This window comes from Thalassophryne amazonica, chromosome 9, assembly GCF_902500255.1.
Source record: "Thalassophryne amazonica chromosome 9, fThaAma1.1, whole genome shotgun sequence".
Lineage (NCBI taxonomy): Eukaryota > Metazoa > Chordata > Actinopteri > Batrachoidiformes > Batrachoididae > Thalassophryne > Thalassophryne amazonica.
In genome coordinates this window covers 57774967-57799427 of record NC_047111.1, presented here as the reverse complement: position 1 = coordinate 57799427, position 24461 = coordinate 57774967, and the positions used below count along the sequence as shown (strand labels likewise).

Genomic DNA, 24461 nt, shown 5'->3' with positions numbered 1-24461 from the left:
ATGAGTCATTCACATTGTCAGGAGAGTCATCAGGAGAGGCGTCAGTCCCATCGTTAGAAGGGACAGCTGCCCTGTCATTAGGAGGGTGCTAACTAGAGCACAATAAGTGCTAATTAAAGCAGTTGTTAGTCACTAGCCAAAGCAGTCTGCCTCTCGGTAGGAGGGGTCTGGTTAGGTTTAAAACTCCAGCTTTTGCTGGCTTCTGTTATTCTTCTCTACAAGAGTTAAGACAGAAGTCAGACTACCAGAGCAAGAATTTTAGCTGAGGAAGCTTCTGTGATTAGAAGCGAAACGTCCTTGCGTCAAGCAACCCAGTCCAGTCGAAGATTAAAGCTTCTCTACTAAAGTTGGGACATGTGAAATGGAAATAAAAACAGAATACAGTGATTTACAAATCCTCTTCAACCTATATTCAATTGAATACACCACAAAGACAAGATATTTAATGTTCAGACTGATAGATATTTTTGTTTTTGTGCAAATGTTTGCTCATTTTGAAATGGATGCCTGCAACAAGTTTCAAAAAAGTTCGGACAGGTAACAAACGACTGGGAAAGTTGATGAATGCTCAAAGAACACCTAACTGGAAACAGGAGTGTCATGATTGGGTATAAAAGGAGCATTCCCAAAAGACTCAGCCATTCACAAGCAAAGATGGGGCAAGGATCACCACTTTGTGAACAATTGCGTGAAAAAATAGCCCAACAGCTTAAGAACAATGTTTCTCAATGTTCAATTGCAAGGAATTTAGGGATTCCATCATCTACAGTCCATAATATAATAGAAGATTCAGAGAATCTGGAGAACTGTCTACACGGAAGCGACAAGGCTGAAAACCAACACTGAATGCCCGTGACCTTCGATTTCTCAGGCGGCACTGCATTAAAAACCGACATCATTGTGAAAGGATCTTACCGCATGGGCTCAGGAACACTTCACAAAACCATTGTCAGTTAACACAGTTCGTCGCTACATCTACAAGTGCAAGTTAAAACTCGACCATGCAAAGCGAAAGCCATACATCAACAACATCCAGAAATGACACAGCCTTCTCTGGGCCCGAGCTGATTTGAAATGGACAGATGCAAAGTGGAAGTGGAAGTGTGCAGTGGTCTGATGAGTTCACATTTCATATTGTTTTTGGAAATTATGGATGTCGTGTCCTCCGGACAAAAGAGGAAAAAGACCATCCAGATTGTTACCAGCGCAAAGTTCAAAAGCCAGCATCTGTGATGGTATGGGGGGGGGGGGGGGGGGGGTGTTATTGCCCATGGCATGGGCAGCTTACACATCTACGTTGCACCATCAATGTTGAAAGGTATATCCAGGTTTTGGAGCACCACATGCTGCCATCCAAACGACGTCTTTTTCAGGGACGTCCCTGCTTATTTCAGCAAGACAATGTCAAGCCACATTCTGCACGTGTTACAACAATGTGGCTTTGTTGTAAAAGAGTGCAGGTACTAGACTGGCCTGCCTGCAGTCCAGACCTGTCGTCCATTGAAAATGTGTGGTGCATTATGAAGTGCAAAATACAACAACGGAGACCCCGGACTGTTGAAGTCGTACATCAAGCAAGAGTGGAAAAGAATTCCACCTACAAAGCTTCAACAATTTGTGTCCTCAGTTCCAAAACGCTTATTGAGTGTTGTTAGAAGGAAAGGTGATGTAACACAGTGGTAAACATACCACTGTCCCAGCTTTTTTTATTTCAAAATGACCAATATATTTGCACAAAAACAAATTTTATCAGTTTGAACATTAAATATCTTGTCTTTGTGGTGTATTCGATTGAATATAGGTTGAAGACGATTTACAATCATTGTATTCTGTTTTTTTTACATTTTACACAACATCCCAACTTCATTGGAATTGGGGTTGTAGACAGATAGAGAGTGCTGTCTTTTCTCTTTTAAGTCTATAAAAATAAAACTATAAAAGTCTAAAAAAATAAAAGTACTGGAAGTGATGGTCTATTAGTTAAGGCATTGGGCTTGAGACCAGAAGATCCTCTGTTCAAATTCCCACCTGACTGGAAAATCACTAAGGACCCTTGGACAACGTCTTTAATTCCGTATTGCTCCCGGTGTGTAGTGAGCACCTTGTATGACAGCACCTTCACAATGTGAGGCATTATTTGTAAAGCTTTTGAGCATCTGATGCAGATGGAAAAGTGCTATATAAATGCAGTCTATTTATATTTACCATTTACTTAATTCTTTCACCAAAACATCACATCTAGGCTTTCATCTTAGATGCACCTTCTGGCAAATTGTAGCTGGACTTTCAGGTCTCATTTTTAAGAAAATCCTCATAAAATCAACAATAATGATAATACTAATATTAAAGCAAAGAGAGCTCTGGTATCGGAACGGAAAAGTATTGGTATCAGCAGATATCCAAATTCATGTATCGGGATCGGATCAAAACTGAAAAATTGTGGATCGGTGTATCCTTAGTTGCAGGCTCATTTTATTTCACCATTTCAACAACCTTCCATAATGTCATGTTAATATGTTTATCAGTTTCATATTATTATCATTTATATTGAGCCAAATCACAACAAAGTTGTCTCAAGGCGCTTCACACAATTAAGGTCTAACCTTACCAACCCCTAGAGCAAGCACACAAGCGACAGTGGTAAGGAAAAACTCCTTCTAATGATTTGAGGAAGAAACCTCAATCAGACCAGACTCAAAGTGGTGACCCTCTGCCCACCAGCATATACATTTAGTGACATCCTTCGTAATGTGAAGCAAGGCGGGGGTGTTGCTCTTATTTAGAAATCTAGGTTTAGCTTATTAGCTGTTGGGGGGCACAAATATAACTCATTTGAGCATCGTATTCTCTGCTGTGCTCAGGATATTACACATTGCCAAGGTCAGAAGAATAAAAATCAGCCGTATTACTTTGTCACTGTATATAGGCCTCCTGGCCCATATTCTGAATTCTTAGATGAATTTGGTGCATTCATCTCTAACTTGTCAACTAGTACAAATAACCTTCTGATCATTGGTGACTTTAACGTTCATATAAATAAGACTTCTGATCCCCTCTGCAAATTATTTATGGAAATTGTGGATGCATTAACACGCACATTAGTGGAAATACCCTGGATTTGGTTCTCACATGTGGTATTGCTGTCACGAATATTGACATCATGCCTCTTACATCAGTGGTCTCTGATCACTCACTTATTAAGTTTAAAGTTTGGCTGCTCTGTTTCGTGGAACAACAAACTTATATATCACTACGGCGATGCATCAACTCCTTAACTAAGACTGAACTCGAAGCTAGACTGCCTGATGTCTTAGCTTCACATTTGGCAAATACCCAGTCAGTAGACAGTCTTGTGGATAGTTTAAACTCAGTGCTCAAAACTGCACTTGACATGATTGCGCCACCTGTGTTAAAACTGCACTCCCCCAAAACACAGTCACCTTGGTTCAGTGATTTCCTTCGTGACCTCAAGCATAAGGCTAGAGGTCTAGAACGGAAATGGCGTAGTTCAAAATTAGAAGTATTCCCCCTTGCATGGCGTGACGCTATCTTAGACTATAAGCATGCATAGCTACAAAGCGGACCTATTAGTCTTATTTGATCAACAAAAACAAGCATAACTCAAAGTTCTTGTTCAACACGGTGGCAACACTTATTCATGGACAACCACCTGTAGTTCACTGTCCTTTTACAGCACAAGATTTCCTGGATTACTTTGAGAAGAAAATAGAAGACATTAAGTTAAACATATCCCAGCATGCCTCATCCCAGCCACTACACCCTGCTATTGAGGTGGGTGCCATTACTGAGGTATTACCTAGATTTAGAGAATTTGAGAGTATCTCTCTAGGCATGCTGACAAAACTCGTAACGTCAACAAAAAGCACAACCTGCTTATTTGATCCTATACCAACAAAACTGTTTAAGGACTTGTGGCCCACTCTTGGGTCGACTGTGCTGGAAATTATTAGTCTTTTTTTAACTTCTGGATTTGTTCCTAAATGTTTCAAATCTGCAGTGATTAAACCATTACATAAGAAACCTAATCTTGACCCTAGTGTATTGAAAAACTATCAGCCAATGTCAAACCTATCATTTTGCTCTAAAATTCTGGAAAAAGTGGTGTCACGGCAGCTCGTGGACTATCTTACTGAGAATAATCTCTTTGAGCCACTGCAGTCTGCTTTTAGAAAATATCATTCCACAGAGACGGCTTTCACGAAAGTGGCGAATGATCTTCTTCGTGTAATGGATTCGAACACCACTACGGTTCTGGTACTGTTAGATCTCAGTGCTGCATTTGATACTGTGGATCATCATATTCTACTTGATAGGCTAGAAAATCACTTTGGGATTACTGGGAGTGCCCTTGCATGGTTGACGACATACTTGACCAGTCATTCTCTGTGTTTTGGACAGTAACACTACCTCCAACCTTACTGACATGAAATTTGGGGTTCCACAGGGGTCCGTCTTTGGCCCCCTGCTTTTCTCCTTTATATAGCACCCTTTGGGCACATATTGCGGCATTTTGGGATTACCTTTCACTGCTATGCTGATGATACTCAGTTATACATGCCGATCACTGCTGGTAATCTCATTCACATAAAATCTTTAGAAGATTGCCTTGCATCAGTGAGAAGCTGGATGTCTAGAAACTTCCTACTTTTAAATTCTGACAAGACTGAAATGATGGTTCTTGGTCCAGTGAGACATCGGCATCAATTTGACCAGTTAACGCTTAGCCTAGGCTTGTGTGTCATACATCACACTGACAAAGTGAGGAATCTTGACCTTTGACCTCCACATTAGAAATATTACAAGAACTGCTTTCTTCCATCTGCGCAGTATAGTGAAGATTCATCCCATCCTGTCTGTGGCTGATGCTGAGACCCTGATCCATGCGTTTATCTCTTCTAGATTGGACTACTACAATGTTCTGTTTTCTGGTTTACCACATTCCAGCATTAGGGCTCTCCAGTTGGTTCAAAATGCTGCAGCCAGACATTTGACACGAAGCAGAAAATTCGACCACATTACACCCATTTTGGCATCCCTTCACTGGCTTCCTGTCCCAGTGAGATCAGATTTTAAGGTTCTGCTACTAGTCTATAAAATTGTTCATGGACTGGCACTCCCCTACCTAGCTGACCTAATTAAACCTTACGTACCGGCCTGGGCTTTGCGTTCTCAGGGTGGAGGACTACTTTGTGTCCCTAGGGTGAATAAGAAGTCTGTGGGTCATAGAGCTTTCTCTTATCATGCCCCTTTTCTGTGGAATGATCTCCCCACGTCTATAAAACAGTCAGATTCTGTGGAGACTTTCAAGTCCAGACTTAATACGCACTTATTTTCCCTTTCGTATGGCTAGCATACTGGCACAGTATAGTTCTGCACTTTTTATTCTTTTAATGTATTTTATTAGGAAATGGAGCCATCTTCACTGTGCGCCAACTACAAGAGAAGTACCTCGCTGTCAATAAACCACTCTATCTTGCCTTTGTCGACCTGGAGAAGGCATTTGACCAGGTCCCAAGAAAAGTTCTATGGTGGGCCTTGAGGAGTTTTGGTGTTGAGGAGTGGGCGGTACGAGTCATACAGGGCATGTACGCCAACACCAGAAGTCGAGTACGAGTCAATGCCAGTACAGTGAAGAGTTTGGAATTGGGTTGGAGTTCACCAAGGCTCTGTTCTCAGCCCACTGCTATTCATCATAGTGCTGGAAGCGCTGTTGCGCGAGTTCCGCACTGGCGCCCCTTGGGAACTCCTCTATGTCGACGACGTGGTGGTCATTGCAGACTCCCTAGATGAGTGCTGAAAGCCTGGAAGGAGAACATGGAACGCAAGGGTCTCAGAGTCAATATGAAGAAGACTAAGATTATGGTCTCTGGCCTTGTACTGGAAGTCCTCAAAGACTCAGGTAAGTTTCCCTGCACCGTCTGCCGTAGTGGCGTAGGTGAAAACTCCATTGTTTTCTCACAGTGCAAGCTCTGGGTGCACAAGAGCTGCAGTAACATCACTGGCAGACTAGTCGCCAACCCTGACTATGTGTGTCTGAGATGTCATGGTGAAGCTCGCCCAATTGATGGGAGACCAGTTAGTCAGGTCGATGTGGATGGGACCATGCTCCATATGGATCCCAGCTTCTGCTATCTAGGTGATGTGCTATGTGCTGGAGATGGTTGCAAGCTCGTCATCATCGCCAGATGCACTTCAGCATGGGGAAAGTTCAAGAAACTCCTTTTTTATTCTTACGTCCAAACACATCTTGCTAAAGACCTGAGGGAAGATATTCTCAACTGTGTTCGCTCTGCTTTGCTGCATGGTCGCGAAACCTGGGCACCAACTGCTGCAGACCTTCAGCGGCTCCGCCGCAATGACAGATCCATGATACGATGGATCTGCGGCGTAAAACCACAGGATGATGTCTCCTCTTCTGCACTCCATGCAAAGCTGGGGGTTGAGGAGGTTTCTGCAGCGATGCGTACCTGGCGGCTAAGATGGTATGGGCATGTGAAATGGGCGTCATCGTGCATCAACTCTGTCATGCTTATGGAGATTCCGGGTCGCCGAGGGCGTGGCAGACCTCGGAAGACATGGGCTGATTGTGTGAGGACTGACATAGCTGCCTGCTGCCTACCCCAGAACCTGGGACACCCACAGCAGATGACAAATATAAATTGAATGTAGTAGTAGTAGGAGCATGCCGCGGCCTCAACTTTACCTAAATTCTGGGTCTTTTAGTGAAGCTTAGGGCTAGTGGCTGGCGATCACCTTAGTATTTCTTGTTTTTCTTGTTGTTTAATGCTGACAAATTATACTGTATTTTTATTATACTGTATTTTTACTGTCTTTCTAATGCCTGATTCTGTTTTTTCTCTCTGTTTACGGTGCAGCTCCATCCAGAGCTGGGTGTGTACCGGGAACATTTCCTGTATATTTGTTTTGTGAATTGTTCTGTAATTTGTGTCTGTAGCATGGCCCAAGCAGATGGTCACCCCTTTGAGTCTGGTCTGCTTGAGGTTTCTTCCTCAGAGGGAGTTTTTCCCCTCCCACTGAAGCTCTGGGGGTTAGTAAGTTTAGACCTTACTTGTGTGAAGTGCCTTGAGACAACTCTGTTGTGATTTGGCGCTATATAAATGAAAATAAATTGAAATTGAAATTGAAAATTGGGCCATACTACGGACACAATTTACAAAATGAATATACAGGAAATTTTACCGGTTTCTCCTCCCTGAATGTTTCTCTCTTTGTTCATTTCACTTGGAAAAACCTTTATTTAGCAGTGCGAGCTCTGCACTTGTTTTTTTTTCAAACATAAACATTCCCTCTCCTATATGCAGTACATTCCTTACTAAATGTTTTCTCTCTCTCTGTCTCTCTCTCTCTCGCTCGCTCACTTGCTCTTTATCTCTCTCTCTTTCTTTTTCCTGAAGCTGTTAGCAACCCTGCAACAATATTCCCTTTTCTGAGCAAAATGTATTTGGTGGATGCTTCTATCCAAAGTGTCTCACGATTCCAGGGATGCATACAGATTTACTCTGGATGGACCAGTGGGAGTAAAACTGCTAAGTTTTACATTTTTTGTACTTTGTTGTGTGAACAAACCAATTTTAAACTTGATGTTATGAAGGTTGAATAACTGAACGAGGGAATGGCTGCACCTTCAGAATCCATTCAGCACCACCTTTGTCATTTCCTTTCCCACTTTCCTTGCTTCCTCCTGCACCATCTGCTATAAATTTGTAAACCAGTAAATCTGTGTTAATTCATCTTTCTCTAGGTCAGGCAGGCTCCACCTCATCTACAGCAATTGATTATATGTTTTGTCAGGTTTATGGTTCAGGATGCTGAACATGTATATAGCTAATTAAGAATGATCTCCTCTTTTCTCATTTCCTCCAGCATCTGAGGAAACCAACATCTACAGGAAATCCCCCATCTATAGGAGGCAAGGTGAGTCACTTCCTCACAGTGCTGTAATTTTTCTGCATGAACATAATAAATGTGTTTTTCAGACTGAAGTGATGCTATTTAATGACATTTTATGGATGTTATAATGATGCCACTTATACCATACAATAACAACTGATTGATGATCATTGATAGAAGCTTTGGATCACTTGTCTAGAGCTGTTAGTTGTAGAGATATCCTCAAAAATGTGATTTGCAGATTAACTTTTTGGCAGCCTTGACCTTTAACCAATCTGCTCCAAAATTTAATCTTCTGGATGTCTTCACTCAAAGAGTAAGCCTACCAAATTTGGTGAAAATATGCTCACCCGCTTGTAAGTTATTTTGACACAGCCACAAACACAACTCAGTACAATCCTGTGCAATTCCCTTGGCATGTAGAGTAATGAAACATACTTGTTTGTCTTTGTGTGACTTAGGGTAGTATCTCACTGTGCATGTGACTGTTGGAAAGTAGTTGGAGGCATGAATGAGTAAACAAACATGCAACATGTAACAATTTCACAGTTGGTACAGTTGTGTGTAAAGGTTTGGGCACCCCTGATGATTTCCATGATTTTCCTTTATAAATCATTGGTTGTTTGGTTCAGCAATTTCAGTTAAATATATCACATAGCAGACAAACACAGTGATATTTGAGAAGTGAAATGAAGTTTACAGGATTTACAGAAAGTGTGCAATAATTCTTTAAACGAAATTAGGCAGGTGCATAAATTTGGGCACCCCAGCAGAAAAAAAATACATCAATATTTAGTAGATCCTCCTTTGGCATAAATAACAGCCTCTAAATGCTTCCTATAGCTTCCAGTGAGAGTCTGGATTCTGGTTGAAAGTATTTTGGACCATTCTTCTTTACAAATATCTCAGGTTTGTTGGTTTCAGAGCATGGACAGCCCACTTAAAAATCACACCACAGATTTTCAATGATATTCAGGTCTGGGGACTGAGATGGCCATTCCAGAACATTGTACTTGTTCCTCTGCATGAATGCCTGAGTAGATGTTGAGCAGTGTTTAGGGTCGTTGTCTTGTTGAAAGATCCAGCCCCGGCGCAACTTCAACTTTGTCACTGATTCATGAACACTGTTCTCAAGAATCTGCTGATATTGACTGGAATCCATGTGACCTTCAACTTTAACAAGATTCCCAGTACCTGCACTGGCCACACAGCCACACAGCATGATGGAACCACCTCACAATTTTACTGTAGGTGGCAAACGTTTTTCTTACAATGCTGTGATCTTTTTCTGCCATGCATACCGCCCCTTGTTATCCAAATAACTCAATGTTAGTTTGATCAGTCCACAGCACCTTATTCCAAAATGAAGTTGGCTTGTCCAAATATGCTTTAGCATACCTCAAGCGACTCTATTTGTGGCATGTACACAGAAAAGGTTTACTCTGCATTTCTCTCTCATCCAGCATCTCCTTGTGCAAAGTGTGCTGTATTAGAGGAGCAAAAGAGGCCAGAAAAAAAAATGCACCATACCCCTACCGGAGGTATAACGAGATGAAATTTGCACCAAAGTTTTCATCTGAATATGTAGTTTTCAGAACTGAAGTTGTACTTTACAAAAATTGTGCACATCATGCCGTTTTAACCCTTTCAATGTCAAAACACCCACAAAAATCGCACCGCCATGGGTCTTTCAAGAATATGATCCAGTGATCAAGGAATCATGTTTTGAATCAAATTGGTGGTAGTTCTTTGTTGGGAATAAGTTGGGAATAATAAGACAACCATTGACCATTCAGGGGTTTAAAGTTGTCTTAAGGGTCCACTTGGACCCCTCAAAACAGCATTTTTGGCCCTTTTTGGTGCTTTTTTCAGGAATGTTCTCTGCCAGATTACCTTGACGGGTAAATTTTTACTTTTAACTCACACAGTGTGTCCCCCAGAGCCAAATAATTAAGAAAATAATGTTTTAGGAGAAGTCTGAAAAATATGTACTGTAATTAACCCTTTATTGTCAAAACACTGAATTGGCATACAAAAGAACTAAACTCACAACTGTATCATTCTGTGAGAAATTAGTGGACAGCGCACAAATGTACTGAGGAAGTATGATATCATTTGCATTTGGACCTCTGCAAATCAAATCCGGCTCCACCAGTGTGCATATATGTCTTGAAAACGGGAAAATAATTCTACTGAATGCGAATCTTTGTGTTGCCAGTTGAAGTGTGATGTCATCCATCTATCAAGGCCCAAAATCCACCAGAGACAGATGAATTATGTGATGTTTACCACAGGACAAATTATTTCAAACCGTTACTCATCAATACTTATCCATTGCAGTTTTAAGTCAAAGTCACACTATCACGGACTGAGGAAAAGTATGAGTCACAGATACAAAATTTTTATTTCTGTTCATGTCTTTTTTGTTCTGAACAAGTTCTTTTCTCATTTGTTAAATGTGTTTTCAGCTGATGTCTGGCAAGTCCATTGGAAAGTTTTATGCGTGTTCAAATCTTTGAGCGGATATCAGACGGAAAGCTTCATTGGTGGTTGCATGTTTGTTTGCCATTTTGTTCTGTACTTGTTCATTAGCTTGTCAGTGGACATCTGATAGTTTTACTCATGCATTATGTTTGTCTTCTGTTTGTGTCCAGAACCACTGCGCAGCAGCATTCAGTGATTATTCACTCATTCCATCAGAGCCCCAAATCTTCTGGAGACTGACAGATTAGGCAGTTTTTGCCACTGGACAAATTGTTTCAATCTGTTACTAATCAGTTTACTCAATCAAAGTTGGCATGTAGACTGGGCCTATGAATGGGAAGAGGTGATTTCATTGTGCTTTCAAGACCAAAGATCAAGTTCACATTTGAAGCCCAGAGCTGATATACAGGAAAACAACTCATTTTAATGAAATTAGTTTTGACAGTTTTAAAGCTCACTTAACATGCTTGTCACTTTGAAATGTGGGTTTGCTGTTGCTGAGCACTTCTGAATTCTGAGCACTTCTGAAAGGAAATTAATCAGAGAAAATGACTCTAAGCCTCTGCCCAGATTTGATGCCACTGTCCTTTTCCATTGGCTCCTGTTTCTGTGTTGTGAAGGTGTCGTAGCACGGACCCACAACAGGGGGCGCAAATGAACGGACAAAGAGTAAGCCAAAAGGTAACAATTTAATGTTGTGATATTACACAACGAAACGTGTCTTAATCTCACAGTCAATAAACACCAGGTGAAGTGTGGGCAGGCTCGAAGATAGAAGACGCCCGACGAGAGAGAAGCCGCGTCCCACACGGCTTCCACCACCAACGGCCTGAAGAACACCGGAGCCGCCAAGTCCCGAGTCCCCAGGTGGCCTCTGTCTTCGACTGTCGACCCTGGTACTGCTGGCAGAAAGCAGAAATATGATGTGTGAGTGTGAGTCCGCACACTCAGTAATATATAGTCCAGATACCGTTAGGTGGGAGCACCTCCACCTCCAAATCACACACACTCGTGCAGCTCCTGTTTGTCCCTCTTCTGGGTCTTCACAGGAATACGGCTGCAAACAGACGTAAGTCACAGTTTAAAGTCAGCAGAGAAATTACCTTGGTTCTGGTAGTCGATTTCTCGGCGGGGAGGTGGAGTTGCAGTCCGGCTTATATGGTGGTGTAGATGAGTGACAGCTGGAGTAATGAGTGACAGCTGTCACTTCCTCTGGGTCTGGCGCCCTCTTGTGCTTGGAGCCCGCACTCCAAGCAGGGCGCCCTCTGGTGGTAGTGGGCCAGCAGTACCTCCTCTTCAGCGGCCCACACAACAGGACCCCCCCCTCAACGGGCGCCTCCTGGCGCCCGACCAGGCTTGTCCGGGTGTCGTCTGTAGAAATCGGCCAGGAGGGCCGGGTCCAGGATGAAGCTCCTCTTCACCCAGGAGCGTTCTTCAGGTCCATACCCCTCCCAGTCCACCAGATATTGGAACCCCCGGCCCTTACGACGGACGTCCAGGAGCCTGCGGACCGTCCAAGCAGGCTCCCCGTCGATGAGCCGGGCAGGAGGCGGCGTAGGTCCAGGTGCACAGAGGGGCGAGGTGTGGTGTGGCTTAATACGGGACACGTGGAAGACAGGGTGGATCCGCAGTGAAGCCGGGAGTCGGAGCTTCACTGCGGCCGGGTTGATGATCTTGAGGATGGGGAATGGTCCGATGTACCTGTCCTTTAATTTGGGTGAGTCCACACAGAGGGGGATGTCCTTTGTTGACAGCCACACCTCCTGCCCGGGCTGGTACGTGGGGGCCGGGGAACGTCGGCGGTCCGCATGGGTCTTGGCCCTCGTCCGGGCCTTTAACAGGGCAGAGCGGGCGGTCCGCCACACCCGGCGGCACCTCCTGAGGTGGGCCTGGACCGAGGGCACACCGACCTCTCCCTCCACCAGCGGGAACAATGGGGGCTGGAACCCCAAACATGCCTCAAAAGGGGAGAGGCCGGTAGCAGACGAGACTTGGCTGTTATGGGCATACTCGATCCAGGCCAGATGGTGACTCCAGGCCGCCGGGTGCGCGGAGGTGACGCAGCGAAGGGCCTGTTCCAACTCCTGGTTAGCCCGCTCTGCCTGGCCGTTGGTCTGGGGGTGGTACCCGGACGAGAGACTTATGGTGGCCCCCAGCTCCTTACAGAAACTCCTCCACACCTGCGAAGAGAACTGGGGACCACGATCTGATACAATGTCCGATGGTATCCCATGCAGCCGCATGACGTGGTGGACCAGGAGGTCTGCCGTCTCCTGGGCTGTCGGGAGCTTCGGGAGGGCCACGAAGTGGGCCGCCTTGGAGAACCGGTCCACTATCGTGAGAATAATGGTGTTGCCCTGGGACGGCGGGAGGCCCGTGATGAAGTCCAGGCCGATGTGAGACCAGGGGCGATGAGGCACTGGCAGGGGTTGGAGGAGTCCCGTCGTCCTCCGATGGTCTGCCTTGCCCTGGCGCAGATGGTACAGGCCTGGACGTAGTCCCAGGACGTCGGTTTCCAGGGACGCCCACCAGAAGCGCTGCTGGACTACTGCCACGGTCCTACGCACTCCGGGATGACAGGAGAGCTTGGACCCGTGACAGAAGTCCAATACGGCAGCTCTTGCCTCTGGTGGGACGTACAGTTTGTTCTTGGGGCCAGTCCCCGGGTCCGGGCTCCTTGTCAGGGCCTCCCGGACGGTCTCCTCCACGTCCCAGGTGAGGGTGGCCACGACAGTGGACTCGGGGATGATGGTCTCGGTGGGCTTCGACAGCCCCGCTTTGGCTTCTTCTTCGTGCACCCGGGACAATGCATCTGGTTTTGGTTCTTGGTCCCGGGGCGATATGTGATCCGGAAGTCAAAGCGCCCGAAGAACAGAGACCAGCGGGCTTGCCTGGGGTTCAGCCGTTTGGCGGTCCGGATGTACTCCAGGTTCCGATGGTCAGTGAAAACCGCGAAGGGCAACGATGCCCCCTCCAGCAGGTGTCTCCACTCTTCAAGAGCCTCCTTCACCGCAAGAAGTTCCCGATTGCCGACGTCATAGTTCCGTTCAGCTGGGGTCAACCTGCGGGAATAAAAGGCACAAGGATGGAGGACTTTATCCGCCTCCACGCTCTGGGACAGCACGGCTCCTATCCCTGAGTCAGAGGCGTCCACCTCTACTATGTACTGGCGATCAGGATCAGGCTGCACCAGAACTGGTGCAGTCGAGAACCGGCGTTTCAACTCCTGGAACGCGGCTTCGCACTGATCCGACCAGGCGAAGGGGACCTTGGTGGAGGTCAGGGCAGTCAGGGGGCTAACTACCTGACTGTACCCCTTAATGAACCTCCTGTAGAAATTTGCAAAGCCTAGGAACTGCTGTAGTTTCCTGCGGCTTGTTGGTTGGGGCCAATCTCTCACCGCCGCAACCTTAGCCGGATCAGGGGCGACGGAGTTGGAGGAGATGATGAACCCCCGGAAGGACAAAGAAGTGCGGTGGAACTCGCACTTCTCGCCCTTCACAAACAGCCGGTTCTCCAACAACCGCTGTAGGACCTGACGTACATGCTGGACATGGGTCTCAGGGTCCGGGGAAAAGATGAGTATATCGTCCAGATATACGAAGACGAACCGATGCAGGAAGTCCCGCAAGACGTCGTTAACCAAAGCTTGGAACGTCGCGGGGGCGTTAGTGAGGCCGAACGGCATGACCTGGTACTCAAAATGACCTAACGGGGTGTTGAATGCCGTCTTCCATTCGTCTCCCTTCCGGATCCGAACCAGGTGGTACGCGTTTCTAAGATCCAATTTTGTGAAAATTTGGGCTCCATGCAGGGGAGTGAACACTGAATCTAACAGAGGTAACGGGTATCGGTTGCGAACCGTGATCTCGTTCAGCCCTCTGTAATCGATGCATGGACGGAGTCCGCCGTCTTTCTTGCCCACAAAAAAGAAACCAGCACCCATCGGGGAGGTGGAGTTCCGGATCAGCCCGGCAGCTAAGGAGTCCCGGATGTAGGTCTCCATTGATTCGCGTTCCGGACGTGAGAGGTTGTACAGCCTGCTGGACGGGTACTCAGCGCCCGGGACCAAATCGATGGCACAATCATACGGTCGGTGCGGGGGAAGAGTGAGTGCCAGATCTTTGCTGAAAACGTCAGCAAGATCGTAGTACTCCTTTGGCACCGCCGATAGATTGGGGGGAACTTTGACCTCCTCATCAGCCGTAGTGCCGGGAGGAACCGAGGATCCTAAGCACTCCCGGTGGCAGGTTTCGCTCCACTGCGTCACAACCCCCAGACGGCCAATCAATCCGGGGATTGTGCTTCACCATCCATGGAAAGCCCAAAATCACTCGGGAGGTAGAAGGTGTTACATGGAACACTATCTCCTCCCTGTGATTCCCAGACACAACCAAAGTCACTGGTTGTGTCTGATGTGTGATTAATGGAAGCAGGGTGCCATCTAGTGCTCGCACCTGCAATGGTGCCGGCAGAGCCACCAGAGGGAGCCCTACTTCCTTTACCCATCTGCTGTCCAGCAGATTCCCTTCAGACCCTGTGTCTATCAGTGCTGGGGCATGAAGGTTTAAATCCCCACAAAGGATTGTACTGGGAGTCGTGCAGATATTTGCGGGGTTTTCCCGCGTGCGTGTTATGACCCACCCTTAGCCCAGTTTCTAAGGACGGGTGTTGTTGTTTGACCGTTTTAGGGCAGTCCCTCTGCATGTGCTCGCAAGAGCCGCAGACGAAACACTCCCCGTGGGCCAGCCTCCTTTGTCTGATGTTTGATTTTAATTTAGCCCTACTCGTGTCCCTAGCCTCCTCAGCAGGGGGAGCTGTAGCCACACGGAGCTCTCTGGCAGTGAAGCGTGGGGACGACGTCACCTTGTCGGAACCGGAAGGGGGAGGGACGACTAGTGCCCGGTCATGCCTCCCGGCCTGCTCCCGACGATGCTCGCTTAAACGGTTGTCTAAACGTATAACCAAATCGATCAGCCGTCAAATTCCCGCGGTTCCTCCTTGGCAGTAGGTGCTCCTTGAGGACCGGGGACAGTCCATTTACAAAGGCGGCGCGGAGCGCAACGTTATTCCAGCCGGACCTCGCTGCTGCGATGCGGAAGCCGACTGCATACTCGGCTGCGCTACGACGCCCCTGTCTCATCGACAGCAGCACGTTCGAAGCGGCCTCGCCTCTGTTGGGATGATCAAACACTTGTTTGAATTCCCGTACAAACCCAGCATAAGACGTTAGGAGCCGTGAATTCTGCTCCCAAAGCACCGTAGCCCATGCGCGTGCCTCTCCTCGAAGCAAATTAATAACATAAGCCACCCGGCTAGCGTCTGACGCGTACATGACGGGGCGCTGTGAAAAGACGAGCGAACACTGCATGAGGAAGTCCGCGCACGTCTCGACACAGCCCCCGTACGGTTCCGGAGGGCTTATGTATGCTTCAGGGGACGGTGGGGGGGTTCGTTGAACGACCAGTGGAACGTAATACGGGCCCAGGACCAGCCAGAGGAGTGGCTGCAGCAGCGCCCTGATCGCGCGCTTCCACCCTGGCGGTGAGAGCCTCCACCCTCCGATTAAGGAGGACACTCTGCTCGGTCACTAATTCTAACCGGGCCTTGAAGGCGGTTAAGATCTGCTGCAGCTCACTCAACCCGCCTCCCGCTGACGCCTGCGCTCCTGGCTCTTCCATTGGCCGTTCAAGCTGGAGTTGACGCCCCTCGGAGTCCATGACGATGGCCGAGAAATCCTGTTGTGAAGGTGTCATAGCACGGACCCACAACAGGGGGCGCAATGAACGGACAAAGAGTAAGCCAAAAGGTAACAATTTAATGTTGTGATATTACACAACGAAACGTGTCTTAATCTCACAGTCAATAAACACCAGGTGAAGTGTGGCAGGCTCGAAGATAGAAGACGCCCGACGAGAGAGAAGCCGCGTCCACACGGCTTCCACCACCAACGGCCTGAAGAACACCGGAGCCGCCAAGTCCCGAGTCCCCAGGTGGCCTCTGTCTTCGACTGTCGACCCTGGTACTGCTGGCAGAAAGCAGAAATATGATGTGTGAGTGTGAGTCCGCACACTCAGTAAATATAGTCCAGATACCGTTAGGTGGAGCACCTCCACCTCCAAATCACACACACTCGTGCAGCTCCTGTTTGTCCCTCTTCTGGGTCTTCACAGGAATACGGCTGCAAACAGACGTAAGTCACAGTTTAAAGTCAGCAGAGAAATTACCTTGGTTCTGGTAGTCGATTCTCGGCGGGGAGGTGGAGTTGCAGTCCGGCTTATATGGTGGTGTAGATGAGTGACAGCTGGAGTAATGAGTGACAGCTGTCACTTCCTCTGGGTCTGGCGCCCTCTTGTGCTGGAGCCCGCACTCCAAGCAGGGCGCCCTCTGGTGGTAGGGGCCAGCAGTACTCCTCTCAGCGGCCCACACAACATTCTGTGCTTATTGAGCTTTTAAAAGCAGGATCTGTTGAAGCAAGAGAATCCTGCAGGATCTTAGATGATCTAATTGGTTATTTTGTGACTTCTTGGGTAAATTGCTTGGTGAAAATTTGACAGGTTGGCCACTTGTGGGAAAATTTATTATTGTACCAAGTATTTCCAGATAATTGTTTTTACTGTGGTTCTTTAAAGCCTTACAGCCTTAAATTCAATCAATCAATCAATCAATCAACTTTTTTCTTGTATAGCGCCAAATCACAACAAACAGTTGCCCCAAGGCGCTCCACATTGCAAGGCAAGGCCATACAATAATTATGAAACACAGTCTACGTCTAAAGCAACATAACCAAGGGATGGTCCAGGGTCACCCGATCCAGCCCTAACTATAAGCCTTAGCGAAAAGGAAAGTTTTAAGCCTAATCTTAAAAGTAGAGAGGGTATCTGCTCCCTGATCTGAATTGGGAGCTGGTTCCACAGGAGAGGAGCCTGAAAGCTGAAGGCTCTGCCTCCCATTCTACTCTACAAACCTAGGAACTACAAGTAAGCCCGCAGTCTGAGAGCGAAGCGCTCTAATGGGGTAATATGTACTATGAGGTCCCTAAGATAAGATGGGACTGATATTCAAAACCTTAAAAACTGTGTTTATTTTAACAGTATTATTCCCATCAGTGCATATCTTCAAGCTTATTTGTGTAAACAAGATTAGATGACAGACTGGCAGACTGCCTGACCAACGAAAATCCCCACCAGGCCAGTCATAGTTTTAATAATGCCAAGGAAATAATGTAAAATTACACCAAATATCGATTATTTTGGAAATCACCAATCAGTGCTGCACATCGTATCAGTACTGCAGAGCTGAGGTTGGTCCAAGGATCAGAACTCCGTTTTTTTTTCCAATCTCTCTTGTGCTACGCTGTACACGTAAGCAACTGGTGAGACACTGACTGCCTGTGTTGCAGGTAAGGATGTGACCATTCCTATCCCGGATCTTTATCGGGTTCCGATACAGACGTAATTCACATATCGGAAAATACCGATCCAACCTGCGACATTTTCCGATACCAGAGAAGAGCCACTGTGAATCCTCTCAACTGCTGTTGTTTGCTCTCTGTTTGTTTACTGCTGAGTGTGAGGAGGGGAGAGGAGAGGTTTTTGAAGCCGGGCTGTTTGAGAGAGCTCTCTTCCGGAGTGTTCTAGCTGCAGTTAGCAGCAAATTTCTGCCTGGCTCTTGGTTTGAAATTGTCTATTCGTCGAGCACGGATTTTCCGATAAAAAATTAACTGAATTGTTGCTGTAAATGTCTGCTAAAAAGTTAGCCGCTTCACTGTCCTGTCATTCACTGTCAAACGCTATGAAAAACCTGCTCAGTGAGATTCTGTCCGCTGAAAGGAAAAAAAGTCCCCCTTAAAATCCTGCGCGTGAGCGCCGATGATGATACACTAATTTTACAGTTGAAAGGCTGTGTGTTTCCAGAAGTTCAAAGTTTGCGCACCATGAACACAGCGAGAGAGAAAGAAAATAGAGATGGAGGGAGAGCGAACGTGAGTGAGAGAGAGAGATAGCAAACGAGAGACAGAAAGATGGTTGTGCGATGCGGTCTCCGGTATCCCCCATTGTGGCCAATCTGTACATAGAGCCTAGTGGAGAATAGAGCCTTGTCATCATTCACAGGCATCTCTCCCAGTCACTGGTTCAGATATGTCAGTGACACATGGGTTAAAATCAAGCAACAAGAAGTGGAGGCTTTTACAGAGCACATCGACTTGGTGGACTCCGATATCAAGTTCACACGTGAGGATGCCAGAAACAACCACTTAGCCTTCTTGGACTGTGATGTTAGGATTGGAGAGAACAGGCAGCTCCAGACAGGGGTTTACAGAAAACCCACTCATACTGACCAATATCTGCTCTTTGGCTCAAACCACCCCCCTTGAACACAAGCTTGGGGTGATCAGGACTCTTCAACACAGAGCCCTACAGGTGCCCACAACTACAGAGGGATGGGCTAAAGAACAACAACATGTATGGAAAGCCCTCACAGTATGTGGGTACCCACGATGGTCCCTGGATGAAGTGCAGAAGTCCCAAAGAACAAAGAGACCAGACAGACAGGAGACAGAGCCAAGAAGAAGAGGAGCAACTCTCCCTTATTTAGCAGGAGTAGGGGAAAAACTACAGAGGTTTACTTTAAACCTGTTAACACCTTGAGACTAAATTAATTCACCCTAAGGACAGGATCCCTAGTTACAAGCAGAGCAATGTGGTGTATTCTATCAGATGTCAGGAAAACTGTAATGAACACTACATAGGTGAGACTAAGCAGCCAGTGCACAAAAGGCTATACCAGCCCCACAGAGAGGGTGCCGGTGAACCTCAGTCTGCAGTTTATCTCCACCTTAAAGACACTAACCACACATTTGAGGACAAGGAAGTTAAAATCTTAGCCAGAGAAAAGAAATGGCTTGAGAGGGGAGTGAAAGAAGCATTGTATGTGAAACAGTTGAAACCCAGCCTTAACAGGGGAGGGGTCTGAGACACGCTTTGTCCTCTGATTACAATGGGGTACTCAGGTCAAAGCAGTTTCTGTCTTTTGTTCATGGTAATGTCATTCACATTGTCAGGAGAGTCATCAGGAGAGCGTCAGTCCCATCGTTAGAAGGGACAGCTGCCCTGTCATTAGGGGGTGCTAACTAGAGCACAATAAGTGCTAATTAAAGCAGTTGTTAGTCACTAGCCAAAGCAGTCTGCCTCTCGGTAGGAGGGGTCTGGTTAGGTTTAAAACTCCAGCTTTTGCTGGCTTCTGTTATTCTTCTCTACAAGAGTTAAGACAGAAGTCAGACTACCAGAGCAAGAATTTTAGCTGAGGAAGCTTCTGTGATTAGAAGCGAAACGTCCTTGCGTCAAGCAACCCAGTCCAGTCGAAGATTAAAGCTTCTCTACTAAAGTTGGGACATGTGAAATGGAAATAAAAACAGAATACAGTGATTTACAAATCCTCTTCACCTATATTCAATTGAATACACCACAAAGACAAGATATTTAATGTTCAGACTGATAGATATTTTTTTTTTGTGCAAATGTTTGCTCATTTTGAAATGGATGCCTGCAACAAGTTTCAAAAAAGTTCGGACAGGTAACAAACGACTGGGAAAGTTGATGAATGCTCAAAGAACACCTAACTGGAAACAGGAGTGTCATGATTGGGTATAAAAGGAGCATTCCCAAAAGACTCAGCCATTCACAAGCAAAGATGGGGCAAGGATCACCACTTTGTGAACAATTGCGTGAAAAAAATAGCCCAACAGCTTAAGAACAATGTTTCTCAATGTTCAATTGCAAGGAATTTAGGGATTCCATCATCTACAGTCCATAATATATAGAAGATTCAGAGAATCTGGAGAACTGTCTACACGGAAGCGACAAGGCTGAAAACCAACACTGAATGCCCGTGACCTTCGATTTCTCAGGCGGCACTGCATTAAAAACCGACATCATTGTGAAAGGATCTTACCGCATGGGCTCAGGAACACTTCACAAAACCATTGTCAGTTAACACCGTTCGTCGCTACATCTACAAGTGCAAGTTAAAATCGACCATGCAAAGCGAAAGCCATACATCAACAACATCCAGAAATGACACAGCCTTCTCTGGGCCCGAGCTGATTTGAAATGGACAGATGCAAAGTGGAAGTGGAAGTGTGCAGTGGTCTGATGAGTTCACATTTCATATTGTTTTTGGAAATTATGGATGTCGTGTCCTCCGGACAAAAGAGGAAAAAGACCATCCAGATTGTTACCAGCGCAAAGTTCAAAAGCCAGCATCTGTGATGGTATGGGGGGGGGGGGGGGGGGGGTGTTATTGCCCATGGCATGGGCAGCTTACACATCTACGTTGCACCATCAATGTTGAAAGGTATATCCAGGTTTTGGAGCACCACATGCTGCCATCCAAACGACGTCTTTTTCAGGGACGTCCCTGCTTATTTCAGCAAGACAATGTCAAGCCACATTCTGCACGTGTTACAACAATGTGGCTTTGTTGTAAAAGAGTGCAGGTACTAGACTGGCCTGCCTGCAGTCCAGACCTGTCGTCCATTGAAAATGTGTGGTGCATTATGAAGTGCAAAATACAACAACGGAGACCCCGGACTGTTGAAGTCGTACATCAAGCAAGAGTGGAAAAGAATTCCACCTACAAAGCTTCAACAATTTGTGTCCTCAGTTCCAAAACGCTTATTGAGTGTTGTTAGAAGGAAAGGTGATGTAACACAGTGGTAAACATACCACTGTCCCAGCTTTTTTTTATTTCAAAATGACCAATATATTTGCACAAAAACAATTTTATCAGTTTGAACATTAATATCTTGTCTTTGTGGTGTATTCGATTGAATATAGGTTGAAGACGATTTACAATCATTGTATTCTGTTTTTTTACATTTTACACAACATCCCAACTTCATTGGAATTGGGGTTGTAGACAGATAGAGAGTGCTGTCTTTTCTCTTTTAAGTCTATAAAAATAAAACTATAAAAGTCTAAAAAAATAAAAGTACTGGAAGTGATGGTCTATTAGTTAAGGCATTGGGCTTGAGACCAGAAGATCCTCTGTTCAAATTCCCACCTGACTGGAAAATCACTAAGGACCCTTGGACAACGTCTTTAATTCCGTATTGCTCCCGGTGTGTAGTGAGCACCTTGTATGACAGCACCTTCACAATGTGAGGCATTATTTGTAAAGCTTTTGAGCATCTGATGCAGATGGAAAAGTGCTATATAATGCAGTCTATTTATATTTACCATTTACTTAATTCTTTCACCAAAACATCACATCTAGGCTTTCATCTTAGATGCACCTTCTGGCAAATTGTAGCTGGACTTTCAGGTCTCATTTTTAAGAAAATCCTCATAAAATCAACAATAATGATAATACTAATATTAAAGCAAAGAGAGCTCTGGTATCGGAACGGAAAAGTATTGGTATCAGCAGATATCCAAATTCATGTATCGGGATCGGATCAAAACTGAAAAATTGTGGATCGGTGTATCCTTAGTTGCAGGCTCATTTATTTCACCATTTCAACAACCTTCCATAATGTCATGTTAATATGTTTATCAGTTTCATATTATTATCATTTATATGAGCCAAATCACAACAAAGTTGTCTCAAGGCGCTTCACACAATTAAGGTCTAACCTTACCAACCCCTAGAGCAAGCACACAAGCGACAGTGGTAAGGAAAAACTCCTTCTAATGATTTGAGGAAGAAACCTCAATCAGACCAGACTCAAAGTGGTGACCCTCTGCCCACCAGCATATACATTTAGTGACATCCTTCGTAATGTGAAGCAAGGCGGGGGTGTTGCTCTTATTTAGAAATCTAGGTTTAGCTTATTAGCTGTTGGGGGGCACAAATATAACTCATTTGAGCATCGTATTCTCTGCTGTGCTCAGGATATTACACATTGCCAAGGTCAGAAGAATAAAAATCAGCCGTATTACTTTGTCACTGTATATAGGCCTCCTGGCCCATATTCTGAATTCTTAGATGAATTTGGTGCATTCATCTCTAACTTGTCAACTAGTACAAATAACCTTCTGATCATTGGTGACTTTAACGTTCATATAAATAAGACTTCTGATCCCCTCTGCAAATTATTTATGGAAATTGTGGATGCATTAACACGCACATTAGTGGAAATTACCCTGGATTGGTTCTCACATGTGGTATTGCTGTCACGAATATTGACATCATGCCTCTTACATCAGTGGTCTCTGATCACCTCACTTATTAAGTTTAAAGTTTGGCTGCTCTGTTTCGTGGAACAACAAACTTATATATCACTACGGCGATGCATCAACTCCTTAACTAAGACTGAACTCGAAGCTAGACTGCCTGATGTCTTAGCTTCACATTTGGCAAATACCCAGTCAGTAGACAGTCTTGTGGATAGTTTAAACTCAGTGCTCAAAACTGCACTTGACATGATTGCGCCACCTGTGTTAAAACTGCACTCCCCCAAAACACAGTCACCTTGGTTCAGTGATTTCCTTCGTGACCTCAAGCATAAGGCTAGAGGTCTAGAACGGAAATGGCGTAGTTCAAATTAGAAGTATTCCCCCTTGCATGGCGTGACGCTATCTTAGACTATAAGCATGCATAGCTACAAAGCGGACCTATTAGTCTTATTTGATCAACAAAAACAAGCATAACTCAAAGTTCTTGTTCACACGTGGCAACACTTATTCATGGACACCACACTGTAGTTCACTGTCCTTTTACAGCACAAGATTTCCTGGATTACTTTGAGAAGAAAATAGAAGACATTAAGTTAAACATATCCCAGCATGCCTCATCCCAGCCACTACACCCTGCTATTGAGGTGGGTGCCATTACTGAGGTATTACCTAGATTTAGAGAATTTGAGAGTATCTCTCTAGGCATGCTGACAAAACTCGTAACGTCAACAAAAAGCACAACCTGCTTATTTGATCCTATACCAACAAAACTGTTTAAGGACTTGTGGCCCACTCTTGGGTCGACTGTGCTGGAAATTATTAGTCTTTTTTTAAACTTCTGGATTTGTTCCTAAATGTTTCAAATCTGCAGTGATTAAACCATTACATAAGAAACCTAATCTTGACCTAGTGTATTGAAAAACTATCAGCCATGTCAAACCTATCATTTGCTCTAAAATTCTGGAAAAAGTGGTGTCACGGCAGCTCGTGGACTATCTTACTGAGAATAATCTCTTTGAGGCCACTGCAGTCTGCTTTTAGAAAATATCATTCCACAGAGACGGCTTTCACGAAAGTGGCGAATGATCTTCTTCGTGTAATGGATTCGCAACACCACTACGGTTCTGGTACTGTTAGATCTCAGTGCTGCATTTGATACTGTGGATCATCATATTCTACTTGATAGGCTAGAAAATCACTTGGGATTACTGGGAGTGCCCTTGCATGGTTGACGACATACTTGACCAGTCATTCTCTGTGTTTTGGACAGTAACACTACCTCCAACCTTACTGACATGAATTTGGGGTTCCACAGGGGTCCGTCTTTGGCCCCCTGCTTTTCCTCCTTTATATAGCACCCTTGGGCACATATTGCGGCATTTTGGGATTACCTTTCACTGCTATGCTGATGATACTCAGTTATACATGCCGATCACTGCTGGTAATCTCATTCACATAAAATCTTTAGAAGATTGCCTTGCATCAGTGAGAAGCTGGATGTCTAGAAACTTCCTACTTTTAAATTCTGACAAGACTGAAATGATGGTTCTTGGTCCAGTGAGACATCGGCATCAATTTGACCAGTTAACGCTTAGCCTAGGCTTGTGTGTCATACATCACACTGACAAAGTGAGGAATCTTGACCTTTGACCTCCACATTAGAAATATTACAAGAACTGCTTTCTTCCATCTGCGCAGTATAGTGAAGATTCATCCCATCCTGTCTGTGGCTGATGCTGAGACCCTGAATCCATTGCGTTTATCTCTTCTAGATTGGACTACTACAATGTTCTGTTTCTGGTTTACCACATTCCAGCATTAGGGCTCTCCAGTTGGTTCAAAAGGCTGCAGCAAGACATTTGACAC

General features: G+C 45.4%; 1 protein-coding gene across 1 annotated transcript in view; it reads left to right on the top strand.

The window, feature by feature from the left end:
* The window catches only part of LOC117517176 (actin-binding LIM protein 3-like), a 276212-nt gene that overhangs the window by 158745 nt on the left and 93006 nt on the right, over window positions 1-24461 (top strand). The window contains exon 13 of the mRNA XM_034178105.1: window positions 7906-7956. Within this exon, the coding sequence (XP_034033996.1) occupies window positions 7906-7956 (51 nt within the window). The remainder of the gene's footprint in view (window positions 1-7905; window positions 7957-24461) is intronic.